This window comes from Archocentrus centrarchus, chromosome 14 (assembly GCF_007364275.1).
Source record: "Archocentrus centrarchus isolate MPI-CPG fArcCen1 chromosome 14, fArcCen1, whole genome shotgun sequence".
Classification (NCBI taxonomy): Eukaryota; Metazoa; Chordata; class Actinopteri; order Cichliformes; family Cichlidae; genus Archocentrus; species Archocentrus centrarchus.
The window spans coordinates 28,053,843-28,075,710 of NC_044359.1; the positions used below are offsets into that span (position 1 = coordinate 28,053,843).

Sequence of the window (21,868 nt, forward strand, 5' to 3'; positions counted from 1 at the left end):
TAAAGCTTGAAGTCATCCACACAAACACAGGCAGGGGGGAAAAAGTTCTCTTGGATTTTGAATTATAGAGCAGCAGCTTCCTGTATTTTACACCTGCAGAGAGGGAGGGAGGCTCATCTGACTCCAGAAGCCAGAACCTGAAAGTTCCCTGCGTCTTTGCTTCTTTCCTTCCAAATTGCAGCTGTTTTTCTTGCATCTGTTGGGTCTGCCAACTCAGAATGCTGCCGCACATCCTGTGTCTGCTGTGGGCTTCCTTTGTAATTTTTCAACAAGGCAGGTAAGAGAGTTTTGAAAGTCTTTCCTTCAGAAAATGTAAGGTTACGCCTGCACATTTATTTGACCGTGTAGTTACTGCACCTTATATGATCTGATGCTGTTTGTAGTTAACTGTTATACAGCAGTATGTGAGCTGTATGCTTCTTTAACCAAGACGCTGCCAGCTCTTCTTTTAAAGTGAAAAGAAACATGCATTAAATATTTTTGCAATCTATAATTAAAAAGCAACTGTTCCATTAAGTGAAAATAGTCAATTAAATATGCAGGATTTAGGAAACAGACAAAAAGTAATTCCCAGAATATTCTGCTTTTATTTAGGACTGCAGTGATTATACCTGCATGCTGATGCGTAAGGAGGACAAAAATTTGAGCTTAATAGAAATTAAAAGAAAAAGCAAGTATTAGACGCTGTGCAGATATTTAGAGTTCGTTGCCCCGCTGCTGTGCAGGTCTGTGCACTGTAAGGAGATGAAGTTCCCCAGCAAGACAGTCAAGCCCCCCTCTCCCTCTGACTTTCTGGATAAATTGATGGGACGCACATCTGGCTATGACGCTCGCATCAGACCAAATTTCAAAGGTAACACACTCTGGCATGCAAACGCTCCTCTATCGGAAAAGGTGTGAGAAAGAGTGCTGCTCAATTTGCATAACAATCTGAGCGGTGAAGTAGCACAAATCCTTCACAGATGGGTCAGAAGCCAGAGATGCTGCGAGCTACGATGTCTCCATGCAAAAGTCTTACTCTCCCCCCACATGTGTTGTTACTGTTTCTGTGTTGTCCCACGCCCTAAGGTGATGGTATCTTTTCACGGACTTCTCGCTCAGATCATTTTTATTTGACAGAACTGTGCAGTCACCCTTGCGTGTTACCCCAAAGGCCCTTTCCAGTCCAATCTTGACCCCTGCTTGCGAGCAAAGCTGGCAGATCCTCTCTCACATACTTCCTCCAGAGTCAAATTTCATATATATTTCATATTTGCTCCACATCCTTGCCAGTGCATGGTGGATAAATCCCAGATGATTATCTATAAATACAGTAATGTAAATAAAACTGAATCAATAAATTATTGCCTCACTGAAATATTTACACTTTCAGTGGTCGACAGATGGACTACGCTAATGGGAGCATACTGGAAACGACAACACAATTTCATGCTGGTTATCTCAGATAAATCTGTATCTGTGCACAGTGTGGCATATTATGAAGGGGAAACATGGCACAAGAATCCTCTGCTCTTCATCAGTTTTAATATTTGATGTGTTCCTTTTAGAAAACATCATCAGTGGTATTTAAGGAAGCAGTGTTACTAAGATGTGTGCTTCTGTCAGGTCCTCCTGTCAACGTCACCTGTAATATCTTCATCAACAGCTTCGGATCCATCACTGAAACAACCATGGTGAGAAAATGTCTGTTTGAATACAGTCCTGTACAAATTAAGTGCACCACATGATTCAGTAGCTTGTAGAGCCACCTTTAGTAGCAATACCTTAATGGTTCCCTGTGACTTTATCAGTCTCTCACATCGTTTTCAAGGAATTTTTTGCCCCACTCCTTTATAGCGCCGCTTCAGTTCATTGATGGCTGTGGGCATTTATTTATGCACAGCTTTGTTAGAGTCCCACCACAGTCAGGTTGAGATCTGGACTTTAGGCCATTGCAACACCTTGATTGTTGACCCAAGCTTTAGCTGTCAGGCTGCTAAAGGTAGGCTGTCTGTCTCGGAGGATGTTTCCATCATCTATTCATCTCTCAGTTGTCTCATCGCTGTATTTCCTATATCCGATATCTTTATCAATATTGAATGAAATTAATTTCATGTATAAAATATAGACAGTTCAGTTCAGAGTACATTAAGGAACAATTATTTACTGTAAAAATCTATTTGTAAATATTAACTACTAATCTTAACATTTAATCACTTACTTTCATATACATGAAAATACTTTCATATACATGAAAATACTTTCTGGCGAGCCTTTGAGCAGGCGACACGTGTTCTCTGGAACTTATTGTTCACCAAACGTGGCACTGTGCAAACATCTAAACTTTGTTCAAGAAGTTTTCTGGTTTGTTCAGATGCAACTTTGCAAAGTTAAATCATGCTGCCATATTCTTTTTAGAGAGGGAGAGGCTTTCTCCTGGCCACCCTTCCAAACAAGCGACACTCATTCAATCTTTTTCTAATTCTGCTGTCATGAACTTCACATTTAACATGCTAACTGAAGCCTGCAGAGTCTGAGATGTGCAACTTTGGTCAGTCGTTTATATACATTCATCATTAGCGTGAATGTCATGCTAATTTGGAGCTTTTAATGATTTCTTTGAGCTGTTTTTAGGGTTCTCAGGGTTGAATGATTGTATATCACACATCTTTAATGACTTGGGAATTGGGTGCACAAGTTTGGCTTTATTTTGGATTTTGCCCAATTCACATAGTCAAAATTATATATAAAGGCTCAATTATATTCATAATCTTACTTAAATCTTTGAATAAGCTGTGTTGAATGTTCTGCTAAGTCTTTTAACTTGATAAGGGCAAGTTAAAAAGACAGTCAGTCATGATCAGTGACTACAACTGGTAGTTTTTCTTTGCCAGCTTAAAAAAACAATTGTCTGACAGCACTCACGGGATTGACCAATACTCAATATTGAATAATACAGTATTGAACAATGCGAAAGTACAAGGAACTTAATGAAGATCTAAAAAAAACTGTAGATTTGCACAGTTTGGCATAGGCACAGTATTGGAGACAGGTGCATTTGTCCCACCCCAAAAGTACACCCCGGAGGAGAAAAATACTTGATTTTGAAATCGCAACATAGCGTTATGTCACTCAACCCCCCCCCCCAGTGTTTGGGAGGCATGAGACAGCAGCACGGAAAGGTAAAACGGTCTGTCGAGAATGTTGCTGTGAACATGGCTTGTTTATGTCTTGTCAGTTTACTTTCATATATAGAAACCAAATCTTTTTCAGTGACTCGTCACTCATCCAATATTTATTGGAAAAGAAGTCAATTTGCGAGCAGTTTGTGGCTGCAAATGAGAGGCGAAAAAAACATTTTTGGCTCTTTTGCCTAGGCCAGTGTTTTTTAACCCTTTGTGTGCTCCTACATCTGTTGTCAATTATTAAATGCAGGGCTGTAAAGTGCAACAGAACACTTTGTTGTCAATGACGCACACAGCTTGTTGATTAAATGTGAGAGGTATCACTTTTATTTATTTTCTTTGGTTATTTTTTTTTCCATCCATCCATCCATTCACTTCCGCTTATCCTGTTCAGGGTCGCGGGGGGGCTGGAGCCTATCCCAGCTGTCATAGGGCGAGAGGCAGGGTACACCCTGTACAGGTCGCCAGCCTGTCGCAGGGCCAACACAGAGAGACAAACAACCTTTCACACTCACATTCATGCTCTCATTCACACCTATGGGCAATTTATTTTTTTTTATTGACATTTATTTTTATTTATTAGATTCATTTTTTTTTGCCAAACAGAGTTTCAAGCTGAATAGGCATATTTTAATAGCTGTTTTTTTTAACTTAAGGTTGATATTAAAAGTGAATAATTTGTTCATTACATTATCTATGAGGGTTCTTTCATGTTAGAACGTTGTTTAATTAAAGAACAGTTCTATTGACAGTCAACCTACATAAATGCATTTTTGATCAGTATTAAATGTTTTTGATGAATAAAACATATCAAACTTTGCACTTGTGTGCGCTAATAAATTACTTTTGTGCTACTGAAATATTTAGCTTGCTAGTATCAGTGCAGCCACCTGATAAAGTAAGCGTGCAGCCCTGGATTGACATGGTCATTATGCTGGACAAAAGCAAAGTAAGCCATTTTGTTTGGTGGTTTGCCCACGTCTAACAATTATAAAAACATATACATATGTAAATTATACATGCAATAATATAGGTGTACACAACACTATTTTTCCAGAAAGCATTTGAAAAAGAAGTAAAAAATCAAATAGCATTTAAAAAAAATTTTTTTTACGCTTTGCTCACAGTATTTACAGATCTGTCAGGTTTCCGATATGTGCCCCCCCCCCATAGTAAACTCACTCCTACACCCTTACACACTCTAATCAGCTAATTAACTCAAAACACCTGCAAAGGCCTTTAAATGGTCTCTCAGTCTAGTTCTGTAGGCTACACAATCATGGAGGAAACTGCTGACTTGACAGTTGTCCAAAAGATGATCATTGACACCTTGCACAAGGAGGGCATGGAAGGGCTTAAACTGATAGAAAAAGGCAGAGCATGATGGGTCAAAGGCACGGGGTGTGTCACGGGGTAGCCCATGCCCTGTAAGACTAAATGTGTTAATGGCCGACAACAGACTGCAATGACTTCTAATAATATAACATCTTCCTGGCAAAAAAGAGGTTGTTCAGTGGTAAATGTGAGGCCAACACTACATTGGTCCAGTCCTTCATTGGTTTACTTTAATTTCAGTTTGATTCAATAGTATGCAGATTTTTGGTATTTGACTGGTATTTATAATAGTTTTGGATTTTAAATTATCGTTTAGTTTTAGTTAGTTAGTTACTTTTTTTTCTCTAATTCAGTTAGTTTTAATTAGTTTTCAGAGTGGTTTAATGCTTAGTTTTAGTTTAGTTTCGTTAGTTTCAGTATTAGTTTTAGTATTTTCATACTTTGTCAGGTGCAAGATTCAATGCGCAAAAGTGACTTTTGTGTAATAAAAAGATACCATAAAGAAATATATTCAACAACCAACGGTTCACAAGACAGAAGCACTACATGCTAAATGTGTAATAATTAGGACACACATGAACATCAACAGGGAGAAACAAAGAAAATATGAACTCCCAAACTCAATAAATTCTACAATAAAACTCCCAATAAACTCCAGTGTCAGTGCAGTAGATTAACAACACCTACATGTGGTGTTTGACAAAAACAAACTCTTTGAAGGAGTCAAAGGTCAAATCCAGCTGCATCCTGATGTTCTCACCACCTGAAGCTGCTTCTGTTTTGGAGCTAGCTTGGTTAGATGCTCGCTGATTAGACTTGCAGGGTCTTTGCGGCCTCTGTACACAACCCACGGAAGTGTCCGACCTCATGTCTGCATTTATGCTTGTGTAGCTGTGTGTGTTGTGTGTGTTAATTACCTTGTGGTCGTGTACTGCGGTGCCAGCTGGGACTTTTTTTGGTCCTTGCTCTTTATGCTCACGTTTTTTGGCTGCAAACATATTTGTTCCTGTTTTTCCACTTCCTTCATTTCCTCACGTCCATTCCGACAGCAGTGTCCCTCCAGGAATTTGCTGACATTTGTGAGGCCTTATACTGATGCTTTGATTATTATTCCTGATTGTTATTCTCTCACTGATAAAGTAGACGGAAACGCACAAGAACTCAACAGGTTAATCACAGCGTTGCGGCAGCGTGGACGGTTCAGAGCGGGTCCACGCTGCCGCAACGCTGTGAAAGCAACTTTGCGGCTTTCTCGTGCACACGCACGCACACCGCGGTCTGCCCGACGGCGCTCCCAGCTTAAACTCGGAGAGCGGAAAAATGATCAATCCACAATAATTTCAGTTAGTTTTAGTTCATTTTTTAAACTCACAATACAGTTTTAGTTAGTTATCGTTTTTTCCTTTTAATTGTAGTTTTTATTTATTTCAGTTAACGACAATGTTTTTTCAATTTTAGTTTTCGTTATTTTGTTCGTTTTCGTTAACTATAATAACCCTGGTAAGGGGAGACTGGGAGCTCACTATGTCAGTAAGAATGCAGAGGGGGGAATTTTCTTTTTTTTTCTTGTGAAATAATCTTTGGTACACAGGAAACCACTAATGTTTAGATGATTTTGTGTCAGAGCTTTAAAGGAGGTAATTGGAAAGTTGTGTTTGCTCATAGGTAGAAAATCATTAATTGGGGGACTTAATTGAATTTTTGTGGTTTATTCTGGGGAGGGGCTTAGGCTTTATAAGCCAGAGTTAATGTTCTTGAGAGGAAGAGAGAGGGAGGCATAGCAGGCCTAGTGTGTTGGCTAGAGCCCAGTAGCCATGGGCTTAGCCTTTGGGTTTCTTTGGTTTAGTTATTTTTTGAATTCTTTTGAACAGTTTTAAGTTTGTTTTTCTATAGTTTTTGTATCTCTTTTTTTTGGTCATATCACCATCCTGACCCTCCTTGTAAATCGCACTTGTAAATAAATTGCACATCGGGTGAAGAGAATTCCAGCCTCCAAGTGTGTTTCCTCAGCTGCAGCTGTGGCATTACTACAGGCTGATATCTAACCTCACATTAGCCACCTCCACAAAGAAATTGAAAAGGTTTTCATATATTTCTCAAATGAAGGTTCAGTGCAGTCTGTGGAACATCAAGAACAGTGTCTACAGTTTTAAACACTATACAATACAATAAAAGACAAGAATTACAAAAGCAATCTTATGGTTTTTTTTTTTTAATTTATTAAGACTTAAAACAGTAACATTGATGTTAAAACAGTAACATCATTTTAAGTATTGAACACTGAATTTACGGTCAAATTTTTAGTTTTAGCCAATTTTCAAAAGAATCGTTGCTCCTCAGTGACGCTTGAATAGGATGGTAACTTGTTCAAGGTCACGATTATATCTGATGTTTTATCGGCTTTTTAAAAAAAATGTCTTATTTCCACAAGAATCCACACCCCCAGAATCAGATGATTCCCTATGAGCAAGCGCTTGGCAACAGTGGGGAGGAAAAACTCCCTGTTGACAGGAAGAAACCTCCGGCAGAACCAGGCTCAGGGAGGGACGGCCATCTGCCGCGACCGACTGGTGGGTGAGGGGAAAGTGAAAATATAAAAAAAAAAAAAAAAAAAAAGCCAAAATGATGTTTTTTGGAGCAACTTAGAAATTAATTTTTCATCAAAGTGCTGGGCTGGTGTAATAATTAATTGAGTTTTGGGTTTCGCAGTGTGGACAATTGGGGCAACTTTGATGAGACTGTGGAGGATAGCAGAAGCAGGCGTGGAAGGCATCTGCATTGTTTTTAAATTGAATGTCACACTCTTCACTGTTGCTGCTCCACGTAGAATTTAGGTGTACAGCTGGGTTTTGGACACTCCAGTCTGTACTGTGTGGGCTGTTTGACTGCCAACTGGAAGGCTGCAGACAGAAAAAAAGGCTTTGATCTTCTGTGTTCTCAGTGTCATTACAATGGTCTCTGGGAGAACTCTGTGAGAGGCCGGGGTCAAAGAATGGATGCTGGAGAACCTCTAACGGAGTGATGCGCTGATTGGCGTCTAAATGCATCATCTGTTTAATGAGGCTCACCAACAACTCCTGACCGCTTTGGTGGCCTGTTTTCATTTTCATTAATTGTTGGATATCATCAAGACGCCTGAGCTTTATGAACCGTGTTTCTTGCACTTGATATCCTGTATCATGTTTAAATTCTTCTTCAGCTTTAAATCTCCAGTGTTGGTCTCCGCAGTTTTCGTTGATGAAGAAATAATGTGTATTAAAGCCACGGTCCAAGACACAGTCAGGTGGCTGGCCCTGAGTGTGTATGATGTATCTGAAAGTATCATAAGCCATTTGACCAGGGTATAGCGGCTGCCCTACGGCCAGCTCTGCAGCTATCAGGCCCAGGGCCCACATATCGATAGCGTGATCGAATGGAGCCTGGAGCATTACCTCTGGTGCTCTGTACCAAAGGCTCTGCACAGAGACATGTGGAGCCAATGTAGACACAGGACACGCCAGTCCAAAATCAATAATTTTCACCTTCATGGGAGACTGATTTCGGTCCACAATCATCACATTATCTGGCTTGAGGTCAGTGTGTGCTATTCCCCTGGCACTCAGGTGGGACAGCGCATTGGCCAGCTGATACAAAATTGGCCTCAGCTCACTTACAGGAAGGCCTTGGTAGTTCCGGTCCTGCATGTAATCGTATAGGCTTTGATCAAGGAGTTCAAAATTTAGGCATACACGCTCCCTGTCCATGAAAAAGCCATTCCATTTAATGATGTTGCAGCTGTCTGGATCCAGGCATCTCAGCTGCTCTAAGATGAATATTTCTGATTTTGCCTGCTGCAAAATTTCCGGGTGGTTCTTGTTGACTTTTATTGCCACAGATTTGTTGGTTTTGGTATCAAGACATTTGGTTACAAAACCAAAGCAGCCCTCTCCGAGTAAAGCCTCCACTTTGTAGAATTTTCCCAGCATGGTTCCTTTAAAAGTGTCAAAATCACTGGGGAGGAAGGATGATGTGTCCTCTGACTTGTTGAGTGGTGCTTCCTTGGTTAATTCATCTGGCTTTTGGACACTCCACTTAATGCTATGTGGACTTTCTGATGGCCAGCTGGAAGGCTGCTGACAGAGAACAAGGCTTTGATCCTCTGTGTTCTTCATGTCATTACAGTGGTCTCTGAAGGAACTCTGCGAGAGGCCGGGGTCAAAGAATGGATGCCGGAGAACCTCCAAGGGAGTGATGCGTTGGTTGGCATCTAAGTGCAGCATCTGTTTAATGAGGCTCACCAACAAATCCTGGCCGCTTTGGTGGCCTGTTTTCATTTTCATTAATTGTTCCAGATCATCAAGACGCCTGAGCTTTACATATCTGGTTTCTTGCGCTTGATATCCTGTTTCATGCTGAAATTGTTCTTCAGATTTAAATTTCCACCGCTGATCACCACGGTTGTCTTGTACGAAGAACAAATCTGGATCAAATCCACGATCCAAGACATAGTCTGGTGGCTGGCCCTGAGTTTGTATGATGTATCTGAAAACATCATAATCCCTCTCACCAGGGTAGAGAGGCCGCCCTATGGCCAGCTCCACAGCTATCAGGCCCAGAGACCACATATCGATAGCTTGATCGAATGGAGCGTGGAGCATTACTTCTGGTGCCTTGTACCAAACTGTCTGCACACAGTCACCTGGAATTACTGCAGACACGGGACACGCCAGTCCAAAATCAATAACTTTCACTTTGATGGGAGACTGAGTGCGGTCCACAACCATCACGTTTTCTGGCTTGAGGTCAGCGTGTATTATTCCCATTGCACTCAGGTGGGACAGGGCATTGGCCAGCTGATATAAAATTGGCCTCACCTCACGTATGGGAAGGCCTTGGTTGCGGCGGTCCTCCATGTAATCCAGCAGGCTTTGATCAAGGAGTTCATAATTGAGGCATATACGCTCCCTGTCGATGAAAAAGCCATTCCATTTGACAAGATTGCAGCTGTCTGGATCCAGGCATCGCAGCTTGTCGAGGATGAATATTTCTTTTTTTGCCTGTTGCAAAATTGCAGGGTGGTTCTTATTGACTTTGATCGCCACGGATTTGTTGGTTTGGATATTACGACATTTGGTTACAAAACCAAAGCCGCCCTCTCCAAGGAAAGCCTCCACTCTGTGGCATTTTCCTAGCATGGTTCCTTCAAAAATGTCAAGATCACTGGATGAAACGTCCACTGACATTTTGAGCGGTGTTTTCTCAGCAATGTGTGAAGAATTTTTTCAAAAATTCTTCTGGTTGCTGTTAGGAAAATGTCAAAAATCAAAAATTGTTTTCAAAACACTTGTGTTGAGAAGTCTGATTCGCACTGAAAGAAAGTTTCAAATGTGTCCAGTTAAAGAGTTCTATTTAACAGAACCTCCTTAGATCTCTTTGTTACCTAATACTTCATAGAATTTTCAACATTCCGAAGTGTCTTTGTGTGCACACACGCGCGCGCGTGACATGGTGAAGGGAGGTGGAGAGCTCCTGCTGCAAGTTTGTTTGTTTGCTAGCAACGTTCATGTTTTTGTTTCTATTCTGTAACAGTTGGAGGCTGCAGGGATTCTTCTTTGACTGAACTGGTTATTTTGTGAGTGACTCAGAAGAGGCGATAATGGCATAGGAGTAGGTGCATTTGCATTTGAAATTTTTAACTCGCGTGCTTTTATTTTGAAGGCGCAACATAGCGTCATGTCACTGCTCCTGAGTGTTTGAGAGGTGGGAGACAGCAGCCTGTCGAGAATGTTGCCATGAATATGGCTTGTTTAAAACGTCTTGTTGTCAGTTTACTTTCATATAGAGAAACCAAATCTTTTTCAGTCATCTTAATCCTGGGTTGGTCCCTTGTCCAATATTTAGCTTGCTAGTACCAGTGCTGCCACATGATAAAGTAAGCATACAGCCATGGAATGGTCATAATGCTTGATAAAAGACACAAGCCATTGTTTGGTGGTTTGCCCACATTTTACGATTATAAAACACAGACATATGTAATTATACATGCAATAATAAAGTGTACACAACACTATTTTTCCAAGAAACATTTGAAAAAAAAAGAAAGTAAAAGATCAAATAGCATTTTATAAACTTTGCTCAGAGTGTTTACAGATCTGTCAGGTTTCCAATATTCTTATGCCCTTATCTCTTGGAGCCATTTCTAAACAACTACAGGTTCCAAGATCATAATTCAAACAATTGGACATAAATACAAGTTATTCAGATGTCACCACTTTGTCAGAGTCTGAAAGAAGACCCAAACTGTCAACTTCAAGAGGTCAAGAGGTTTGTTTGGAGTAGTAAAGGTGAGGCTTTGAAACCTAAGAACATTCTACCAGCTGTCAAGCGTGGTTGAAGTTTAATTTGCAAAGGGACATTTAATCAAATATGACTTGGGGTCTGTGTATATTTGAGCCTGTACTTATAATTTTGGCGCTGTGTGGATTAGAGAAAATCGTCTGTGTAGATTCTCAGTTATCCAGGTCATAGTAGTCTCTGGAGCTTGAAAAAGGCGACTGGACTTCTTTTTGTTTCTTGAAGACGTTTCACCTCTCATCCGAAAGGCTTCTGCAGTTCTCAACCAAATGGTGGAGAGACCCAGGTATTTAAACCCCTGTGGGCGTAGTCCCCTGGAGGTGGTTATGACCCTCTATTGATCATGTGCTTGAACACATGTGCCCAGGTGTGAAGGGGGCGTGGGTCATATTTAATCAGTGGTTTCAGTATCTCCTCTTTGACTCCCACCACCCTCTGGAACACAAACTTGGGGTGATCAGGACCCTACAACACCGTGCGGAAAGTGTTCCCTCTAAGGCAGAAGGGAAGCATAAGGAACACACACACATTAAGAAAGCCCTCAAAACATGCGGTTACCCCAACTGGGCCTTCATCAAATCAGCTAAGATGCACAGGAATGAAGGCCAAACACAAACTACAGAGAATAGGAAGGACAAGAGGAACAACATTGTCATCCCATATGTGTCAGGCTTGTCAGAGAAACTCAGAAGAATTTTCTCCAAGCATGACATCTCAGTATACTTCAAACCAAGTCACACCCTAAGACAAAAACTGGTTCATCCCAAGGACAAACCCGCCAAACACAAGATCAGCGATGTAGTGTATGCTGTTCAGTGCAGTGAAGAGTGCTCGGACCTCTACATTGGTGAAACCAAACAGCCTCTTCACAAACGAATGGCACAACATAGAAGAGCCACCTCGACAGGACAAGATTCAGCAGTACATCTGCATCTGAAGGAAAAAGGGCACTCTTTTGAGGATGCCAATGTCCACATTTTGGACAGGGAAAACAGATGGTTTGAAAGAGGAGTGAAAGAAGCCATCTATGTCCACTGTGAACAACCATCATTGAACAGAGGAGGTGGATTACGTCACCAACTTTCCCCCGCTTACAGTGCTGTCCTGAGCTCCCTTCCCAGACGTCTCAACCCCCATTCACACCTTTGTTCCAGTGACCTCAATAGGCCACAGGAAACAATGGAGCGGAGTCCTAAATTGGTTTCAACTGAAACCACTGATTAAATATGACCCACGCCCCCTTCACACCTGGGCACATGTGTTCAAGCACATGATCAATAGAGGGTCATAACCACCTCCAGGGGACTACGCCCACAGGGGTTTAAATACCTGGGTCTCTCCACCATTTGGTTGAGAACTGAAGAAGCCTTTCGGATGAGAGGTGAAACGTCTTCAAGAAACAAAAAGAAGTCCAGTCGCCTTTTTTCAAGCTCCAGAGATTAGAGAAAATCCAAAATAAATTCAAATTTGTGCATCCAATTCTTGCTTTTTTAAGATTTATGTTGTAGTACTGTATCATTCCACCCTGGAGAAAGAACAGTTCAAAGAAATAATTAAAAGCCTATAATTACAATGATATTCAGGCCCACGATGAAACGTCTGACCACAGCTATGGTCCTCGTTTTTTTTTTTTCTTTTTCAGTTTATCTGAAGATTGTATTCTGACCTCTGGGTGAATTTGCTGGGTTATCCACTTCTGGGAAAATTGTGGCATTGTGCACATTTGAATGCTCCAGATCAGCAAACTTCCAAAACCTCTGCTTTTACAGAGGTGCTCACACCTGCTGATGATCATCAAGTGCATTTGATTAGCAGCTCCTGGCTGCTACATGCCCTCTTAATTCCTATAGAAGCAGTTAGGGTGTGCTTGGTTTTGACAGGACTGTTTCCTAATACTGTCTTCACTATGTAGATTTAATGATATCACTACAAGAAGTGTACAATAACTAATATTTTAACAAGAATTGTTAACTGCATGTGCTAATTTGGGTTTTCACACCAACAGACATTATAATAACCTCACAGATGTCACACTTAGCTGTGGTATAGTGTTAAAAGTGCTTTGGTTAGTATGACTGGGAAAGACCTACTATATTTATGAAGAAGAAGAAGGTGGCCTGTTTGAAGCCAGGAAGTAGAGTTTGCAAAAATGCTGGCTCTCTGCCAAGGCCTACGTAAAACAAATAAGGATTATTTTGAATTATGAGTCATGCAAAGCTACTTTAGTAAAATCAAAGAATATAAATATGGAGCTGGAGATGTAATAGGTCCTCTTTAGAAATGTCACTCTGACTAAAAACTAAAGGAATGCTTATAAATAACTGAGGCCTCTTTCTGTAGTTCTCTACCGTTTGTGGCCAGTTTCTCTGTAATAATGTTCAATATAAGTTAGCATTATTGTCTCTGAGTTAGAGGTTGTTGTAGCTCATAATGATCCCTTCTTATTTTGTAAGTGAACCACTGCGTCTGTCCACAGAACATGAGAATAATGTGCTGAAAGCTATATTCACATCTTTAATTGAGTCAAAGCAGTAATACTACAGCAGTAGTTACATCTTTATGGTCCAGTAAGTTTTACTTTAGTAAACATATGCATAGATTAACATAAAAGAAGACACTTAAGGGATATCTGGCACAACTGCAGTATAACTGTTGCATATTTCACTTTTATGTTGCAGCTTCATATACGTCAGTGTTACATTTGGCACTAATCTTATTCTGCCAGTTAAAGCTCTGCCATCACCAGCAGCATCACAAAATGTCTGAAATGTTACTGAGGGTAATAATATGTTATTGCGTGGCACTTTGAATTGACTTAACAGTAACCTTATTGGTTTCTTTTCTCCAAACAACAGTAAACATTAACCACAGAAAACAAAGAGCTCAGACTTCATCATATTTTTGTTACTGGGCTTAGCGTCAATTTTCATGACACACAGTTTAAAATAATCCTTATTTCTCTTATACTGGGCCTTGGTTTCAGATCCTCAGTTCGTCTTCTGTCTGAAACAAGCAGCTGTAGCTCCTTTCCTTTTAAGTCCACCCTTCCTTTGAGTCAGTTCAGACTGATTGCCTCTCACAAACCCAACAGCAGGTGAGTGAGGCTGCCTGAGATGGCTTCATACAGAGCCAAGGGTAGAAAATCTGTCTGAAAACGAGTGTTTAAAGCAGTCTGAAGCCTCTGGCTCACTGATGAGCCAAAAAGCACTGACCTCATTATTTGAAACTCTGGCCACATTTTATATCAACATCCACCACTTTAGAAGTAGTTAGAAAACAGAGCTGGTTAACACTAATTTATGAGATGCATCAGACTCTTATTTATCTGAAGCTTTTTTGGCTCCTCTCCCACATATTGCAGAGGGCAGGTTTCATGAGGCCTTACCATACTGTCATTTGATTACAACTGTTTAGTGACACTAAACACCATCTTGTAAGTGCATAGCATAATGTCAGCAAAGATCTTCTCATGTGTCTGTCTCTGTCAAATAAGGAGCCCTCCTTTATTTATGAGGCCTCTGGAGTCGGTCATGTTTGTTGATTTTAATCAAGTTTAGAGTCTGGAAGATCTGTGCATTTTGTAAAATACTGAAGGAGAGAGAGACATCAAATTTTAATAGATGAAATTGTAAGTGGAGTTTGCTGCTGTTCAGGTTATGAGCACTCAGGCCTGTTTGTCTGCCCCCCTTCCCTCCACAGTCATGCTTACTTAAGGCACGGTGCAGGTTCTTCTCTTTATTTTTTGTCCTCTCACTAAAATTAGATGCATAAAACATATACAGCATAGTTGCATGCATATGCACCATGCATATGCACATCTTTTATCATTTATAACTCTATTGGGGGTTCTAATAATATGTTGCCTCCATAATGTAGGACTACCGGCTCAATGTATTTCTGCGGCAGCAGTGGAATGACCCTCGACTGGCATATAAGGAGTATCCAGATGACTCTCTGGACTTGGACCCCTCAATGCTGGACTCCATTTGGAAACCTGACCTGTTCTTTGCAAATGAAAAGGGAGCAAACTTTCACGAGGTTACAACAGACAACAAACTGCTGCGGATATTCCAGAACGGAAACGTCCTCTACAGCATCAGGTGATCCGTTTTATGTTTTTGGATTTTTTTTTTTCAAGCGTGAATCTGATTGAATCCTGCACTAATCAACTATCAAACACATCCACATAAATGCTTTGTCAGGTGGCTCAGTAAATACGAACTTCTAAATCTATGAGTTCAAGTATCCCTCAAGTACATGGACTGCCGCCTGTTTGTTTCAGTCCAGTTCAGTTCAGTTGTAATTGTACTGTCCAACATACACTGTGAGCAAGTTCTTGTTAAGCAGTTGCTGCAGGCTGAAAAAGAATCAGGTCAGTAATGTGCCACTAAAGCACTGGTGAATCGTAGCATAATAGTAAAGAGTTATAAATAGAAAGAAATAAGAAGTGATATTTTAAGCTCTAGTAGTTCTAATAATTAGGATAAGAACAATATCATCAGTTACTCTGCTGTTGGCTGAAGTGCCCTTAACTCTGGAAATCTGTTTTTTAAAAAAGTAAATTTTATTACTTATGGCCTCACTTACTTGCTTAGCGATAATCACAATGTCTGTGGATGGCATTAAATCAGGGTCATTTATGTTCCTCCTTTCTGCAGTATTGCTCATTTGTGTGAGAGGCTTCACTTTGTCAGTGCAGGGAGAAAAAAAAAACAGAAATGGGTCAGTGAAGTGAGCAGTGAAAGACATCAAAATTCAATAAAGAAAGCTGTGACAGCTAAAGAATCTGTGTTATCTGTAAAGTCAACACCTGTACTAAGTAATGGAATGTTCCTATTTTTAATCTTGATCTTTATGTTCTGTAAGGCGAGGCACTTTCCTGTTTTTCTTCTTTTTTTTAACTGATGGTGGTGAGGTGTCTCAGCCCATTTTATATCAAGCCCACCATAAAGGCTGACATGATGTCTGTCAGCACCTGTCAGTGCTTTCTGCAGCCTGCACGGAGGGCAGTGAAATAGAAAAATGGAAAGGAGGACAGGTGCCAGAGAGGTTTGAGCTGTTTGATGTGACCACTGATGTAGGGTGAACGTTCAAAAAAGGGTTTGAGTGACACCTGAGTAAGAAATAGCCAGCACTGTGCTGTTCAGAGCTGGTATTTGGCCGAGTCCCCATTTACCTTTTTTTTTTTTTTTCTTTTCCCTGTTGGATAAGGTGTGAGGGTAGCACCTTTTCATTTCATGCACCATTATGGTCTTACTGCTTCTGTTTTCCAGACTCACACTCACACTTTCTTGTCCCATGGATTTGAAAAACTTCCCCATGGACAGCCAGACGTGTACGATGCAGCTTGAAAGCTGTGAGTTCATCTTTTATGGCAGGCTAAGAAAACATGACATAAAGGTTTTGTCATAAAACTACTGCATACTGTACACTTTCTCTTCCGCCTCTAGTTGGTTACACCATGAATGACCTGATTTTTGAATGGCTGGATGTGGGAGCAGTGCAGGTTGCTGATGATCTAATGCTCCCTCAGTTTGTGCTAAAAGAGGAGAAAGGTCTTGGTTACTGCACCAAGCACTACAACACAGGTACAGGACACATGATGGCCCACGGTTCTACATTCTCAGTGCACATTGTCCATCACCTTCTAATAAGACTTTCAGTTTGCACCTCTGCCTCCTCCTGTGGTTAGGTAAATTCACCTGCATCGAGGTCAAATTCTACCTAGAGCGCCAAATGGGCTACTACCTGATCCAGATGTACATACCAAGCCTGCTGACTGTCATCCTGTCGTGGGTGTCGTTCTGGATCAACATGGATGCAGCACCCGCAAGGGTGGGGCTGGGAATCACTACAGTGCTCACCATGACAACACAGAGCTCTGGCTCCAGGGCCTCCCTGCCAAAGGTCAGAAGCAAATAAGATTAGTCATTGTTTGGTGTGAATTCTGTCAGGATTTCTGGAAGTTTGTTGCTTTCTACAATTTGCTGTTTAATGAAATGGAGAAATTTTTGATAAGCTGCATATGAGTCAGCATGGAAATGCAGAAGTGTTGTATGATTTCAAGAAAGCCAAAGCTGAGCCATTAAAGTCAAAGAAAATAGATTTAATAGGTTCAGGTAGGAGAAGACGTTTGTAACATCCAAATGTCAGTTTCTAATTGGACTATTCATGCTCACATTCACAGTTACCATTTAGCCTAGCATCCATATAGACCCATGCTGACCACATCCCAGCACTAAAATACTACTTACACATTAATACAATTCAGTAATGACAATGATTCAGTTATATATTTTAAAAAATCTGTATAAAGAATTTTAACAGTGCATCAAAATGAATGATTTTCAAAGTAGAGTTTGTTGCTAATCCACTGTACCATCTTTAATCAAAAGCTTTTGCTTGTTGCAAAATATTTTTGCTAAGTTGACAGGTTTTTATTCTTATTTGTGTTTTTCTTTTGCATATACACTGATCAAGCATAATATTATGACCACCTGCCTAATATTGTGTTGGTCCCCCTTTTGCCACCAAAACAGCCCTGACCTGTCGAGGCATGGACTCCTCTAGACCCCTGAAGGTGTGCTGTGGTATCTGCACCAAGATGTTAGCAACAGATCCTTTAAGTCCTGTAAGTGGCAATGTGGGGCCTTCATGGACTTGTTTGTCCAGCACATCCCACAGATGCTTGACTGGACTGAGACCTAAGTCAACACCTCAAACTTGTTGTTGTTCTCCTCAAACCATTCCTGAACCATTTTTTGCTTTGTGGCAGGGAGCATTATCCTGCTGAAAGAGGCCGCACCCATCAGGGAATACTGTTTCCATGAAAGGGTGTACATGGTCTGCAACAGTGCTTAGGTAGGTGGTACATATCAAAGTAACATCAACTTGAATGGCAGGATCCAAGGTTTCCCAGCAGAACATTGCCCAAAGCATCACACTGCCTCTGCCAGTGTTGTGCCAAAAAGTGATTTCTGGTATTTGCCAAAAAAAAATGATTGGCTATAATTAAAATGTTGCAAATGACTTTTTGGCCTATAATCTGTGAAACATATGTCAAACTTATCCCACATGAATGATATCAGTCATTGTGCCTCAGAAACAACATTCCTGCCACAAAGTTGCAATCAGTTTTTGGCAAAGCAACTTTTATATATTCTTTATTTATCAGTGTAAAAACTGTTGTTGGCATTAAAAATGTCTTTTTAAAGAGAGATCTGTCCAAGAGGGCAGCAGAAGTTTCAACAAATATAACTTCACAGTTCTCTAAAGATATTTGAAGTGACCACAACGGACTGGATTGATTAGGGTTAGGTAGATATGATAATGTGAGATACTTGCAAAACAGGTCATTTCTTTATTTTCTACATAACCTCTTCATAAATCCTGTTGACTAGAGTCTATTTACCAATATAATCAAAGATATTGCACATCAAAAACACACAGAAACATTGGAAATCACTCTTTTAAAGGCGATCACTTTTTGGCACAACGCCGCCTTGTCATCTTCCCATAGTATATCTTGGTGCCAGGTGCTCCCCGGGTAAGCGATACACAGGAGGTCAGCATGGGCACCCTGACTTGTCTGCAGCTATGCATCTTTCTATCAGAACCAGCATTAACTTTTTCAGCAAATTGAGCTCCAGTAGCTCGTCTGTTGAACGAACACCCCACAAGAGCTGCAGTTTTGGAGATGCTCTGATCCAGTCGTCTAGCCATCACAATTTGGCCCTCATCAGACTCATTCAAATCCTTACGCTGCCCATTTTTCCTGCTTCTAACATCAGCTTTGAGGACAAAGTGTTCACTTGCTCCCTGACATATCCCACCCACTAACAGGTGCCATGATGAAGTGTTATTCACTTCAAAAGTCAGCGATCATAATATTATGCTTGACTGCTGTATGTACTGGGGGCTTCATTCAGTTGAGTTGGCATTAAAGTTCTTTCTGATTTTGATATTACCTGAGACATTTGTTACGGCTGTGCAGGTATCCTACGTCAAAGCCATAGACATCTGGATGGCGGTGTGTCTTCTGTTTGTGTTTGCTGCCCTACTGGAGTATGCAGCTGTCAACTTTGTTTCACGCCAGCACAAGGAGTTCTTCAGAATGAAGAAGAAGCTTAAAGAGCAGCAACAGCAGCAGCAGCAGCAACAGCAGCAAAGAACTGTAAGTGCAGCCCACCCACTCAGCCCCTCAGGCAGCTGTCACCTGCTATTCCCTGTGCCCAGCTAGGCACAAACTACTACTCAGCTGCATGCTGCACTCCAGCCGGAAAACGCACACGGCACTGACCTGTGATTAATTCAAGTCATCACCTTATTCTACTGCTTCCTGAGTGTTCTCAACATCTTACTACCTCACAGTGGATATCATGAGAAAGGAAAGAATAAGGAAGACAAATTAGGCTAAATTACCCTTAAACTAGATGAGGTTCTTCTTTCAGCTAGCTCTTCATGTTTTGAGAAATTTGGCCTTTGAGAAATTACCTTCATTAAGGCAAGAAAAAGCAATGTTGACAGCAGCTGAAGGGTTCTTTATACCTTTTAATATTTATACCACAGTACACTCAACACCTGCTTCACTATATAATATGCAATACAATTTATTTGGTCGGACATCTAAGCAGCAGAGCAAAGTTGTGTCAGTGTTGCAAACTATTAAATTAATGTGCCGGCTTTTACCCCCACCTGCAGGGAACCGGTGACAGTAAGGTGAAAGGAAACAACGTGTCAGGGAATAATGGTCCTCATGGGAATGCGGCCCAGCAGTGTAGTGCCTGTGCCAGGGTATGTACTGTTGCCTTGTTCGCCAGCCAATTGCTGGCTCAAAAAAGAGGAAAAAAAAAAGCAGTTAGTGATCTGCAGTGAGTGGAGTGAGTGCAGTGATGCTGTGCTGCATCTTTGTCTTCCAGGAGGAGGAGCTGACACAGCAGGGTTTTCTCCTCCAGAGTATTGGACTTGCACTGTCCTCTCAGGAAATGGATGCAACACCCATTTTTGCCGATTTACCTCCTGGTTTGGGTTTCTATGAGATACGGAGGCGCTTTGTGGATCGGGCCAAAAGGATTGATACCATCTCCCGGGCTCTTTTTCCCATGAGTTTCCTAATGTTTAATGTCCTTTACTGGGTTACCTATAAAGTTCTACGACATGAAGATGTCCAAGGAATACTGTGACAGACTGAGGACCATGAACACACTGGCTGCTTCCTTCACTGAGTCCTCAGCTGAGCCATGCAAGATGTGTTTTGACTGCATGTTCAGTGGCACTGGGAAATTCTGTGACCTGGAAGAGTCCATTGGTTTCTTTAAATTTTGAATAACAAAATGCACTTTTTATTAGCACTGATGCATTTTCACGTTAGTTTACTGTGTGTGTTTACAGCTGACATCCCAATTATATCAAGTCAAACTTTTGTAGAAAAAAATCTGTATGTGCAGTTACTGTAGCCTCACACATACTCTGACTGCACCTTTAAAAAAATCTACACTTTTTTACTGTGCACACATTTTACAGGTGCCACGGTGGGCATTGTGCAAAAGTACATGTTTATAATATCACTGAAAACATGTACTTGTTATTCACCTCAACTGTGATTTACAGGAATCAAAAGGTTTTGATTGCAGGCTGCAAAACTCTAGGATGGAACGCTATTTTTCATGAAATTAGCATTTTATTTTATATATATATATATATATATATATATATATATATATATATATATATATATATATATATATATATATATATATATATATATATATATATATATATATATATAATATACTATTCACCGAGAGGAAAGTACTTGTAAAATACTTTACATCCTTGCGTTAGTAATATTCATCTCAACCATCTCAGTCTTTAGCTTCATATCTACATACTGGCCAGAGATTAATATTATAAATATTTGATCAAGAGCAAGACTAACATTATGGTAATGTAATTAAAGGAAGAAATATAGCATTATTAAAGGCTAACAAGTTCTAGAGAGTGGTGTACTATTGCAAATAGTTTATATTCATACAGTACTAAACACAGAAAAATAATCATTTAACTATAATGAGGAAAAAAATGTGTAATTCAGTCTGTCAGAACCTGGCTTACTTGGTTGTAGGAATAGCTTGTTAGGCTGCATGAGCACACATTTATTAGCTGTGCCGAGCTGTCCTGAGGGCTCGCAGAAAGTGTGTTGTACTGGTGTTTAATGAAGCCCACCTGAATTAGACAGTAAGAGTAAACTCTGTCTGTGATGTTTCTTAACAAACAACCCCTGGAACTCACTGTTGGTACATCTAAAATGAAAACAGCTGACAACCTGAACTCTTGACCCCATGGGAGGAGCTAGGGGTGGCCATAACCACATCGGACCAAAGTCTGACCACCTGACACAACCAATGGTGATGCGTTAGGGAGCTATGCAAATGCACTTAAAACTCGAGTTACATACAGTACCCGCTACTTTTCTAGCAGAACTTATGTGGGACAATACTTATATAAATTCAAATTGTTTCTGAGCTTGGACAATTCCAGATTTGGCCCACAGTGATGTGCAAAGCACAAACTAAACATCAGTTTCTGTGCAATCCCGAGTAAATAATTCATAATGGTCTCAGCCTTGTCATCCTGTTAGAAATGGTCTGTCTTTGCCACTGTTTTAAACCCCAGGGATCCAGTCCCTCATTTTGCCACTATAGTTGGGATCCACATTGCCCCTCAGAAGGAAGGCCACTACAAATCAATACAAAGTTGTTGTGAGTGATCACCTTTAGCCCATGATGACAAATTTCTATCCTGATGGGAGTGTTCTCTTACAGGAACACAACGCCTCCATCCATAAGGCACAAGTGGTCACTGAAGGGTTTGATGAATTGGACAATTATAGGAATTGTAAGCTATGATGCTTTGCTTACACAAAATCTCAACCTAATTTAGTACCAGTGGCTCTACGCCACCATCATCCTCCAAATACCAACAGAGGGTGTAGTCTGTAGAGTTCTGGAGACTCTGAGAATCAGTGCCCAAGCACA

At 40.7% G+C, this 21,868-nt stretch overlaps 1 protein-coding gene across 1 annotated transcript; it reads left to right on the top strand.

The window, feature by feature from the left end:
• Positions 1–151: 151 nt before the first annotated feature.
• On the top strand, positions 152–20,305 carry LOC115792000 (glycine receptor subunit alpha-2-like). Its single transcript, XM_030746324.1, has 9 exons — positions 152–277; positions 726–853; positions 1,606–1,673; positions 14,709–14,932; positions 16,106–16,188; positions 16,283–16,420; positions 16,525–16,739; positions 18,826–19,005; positions 19,787–20,305. Exons 1-9 carry the CDS (start codon positions 219–221, stop codon positions 20,012–20,014), a joined length of 1,323 nt encoding a protein of 440 aa, XP_030602184.1. The 5' UTR covers positions 152–218; the 3' UTR covers positions 20,015–20,305.
• The last annotated feature ends 1,563 nt before the right edge of the window (positions 20,306–21,868 follow it).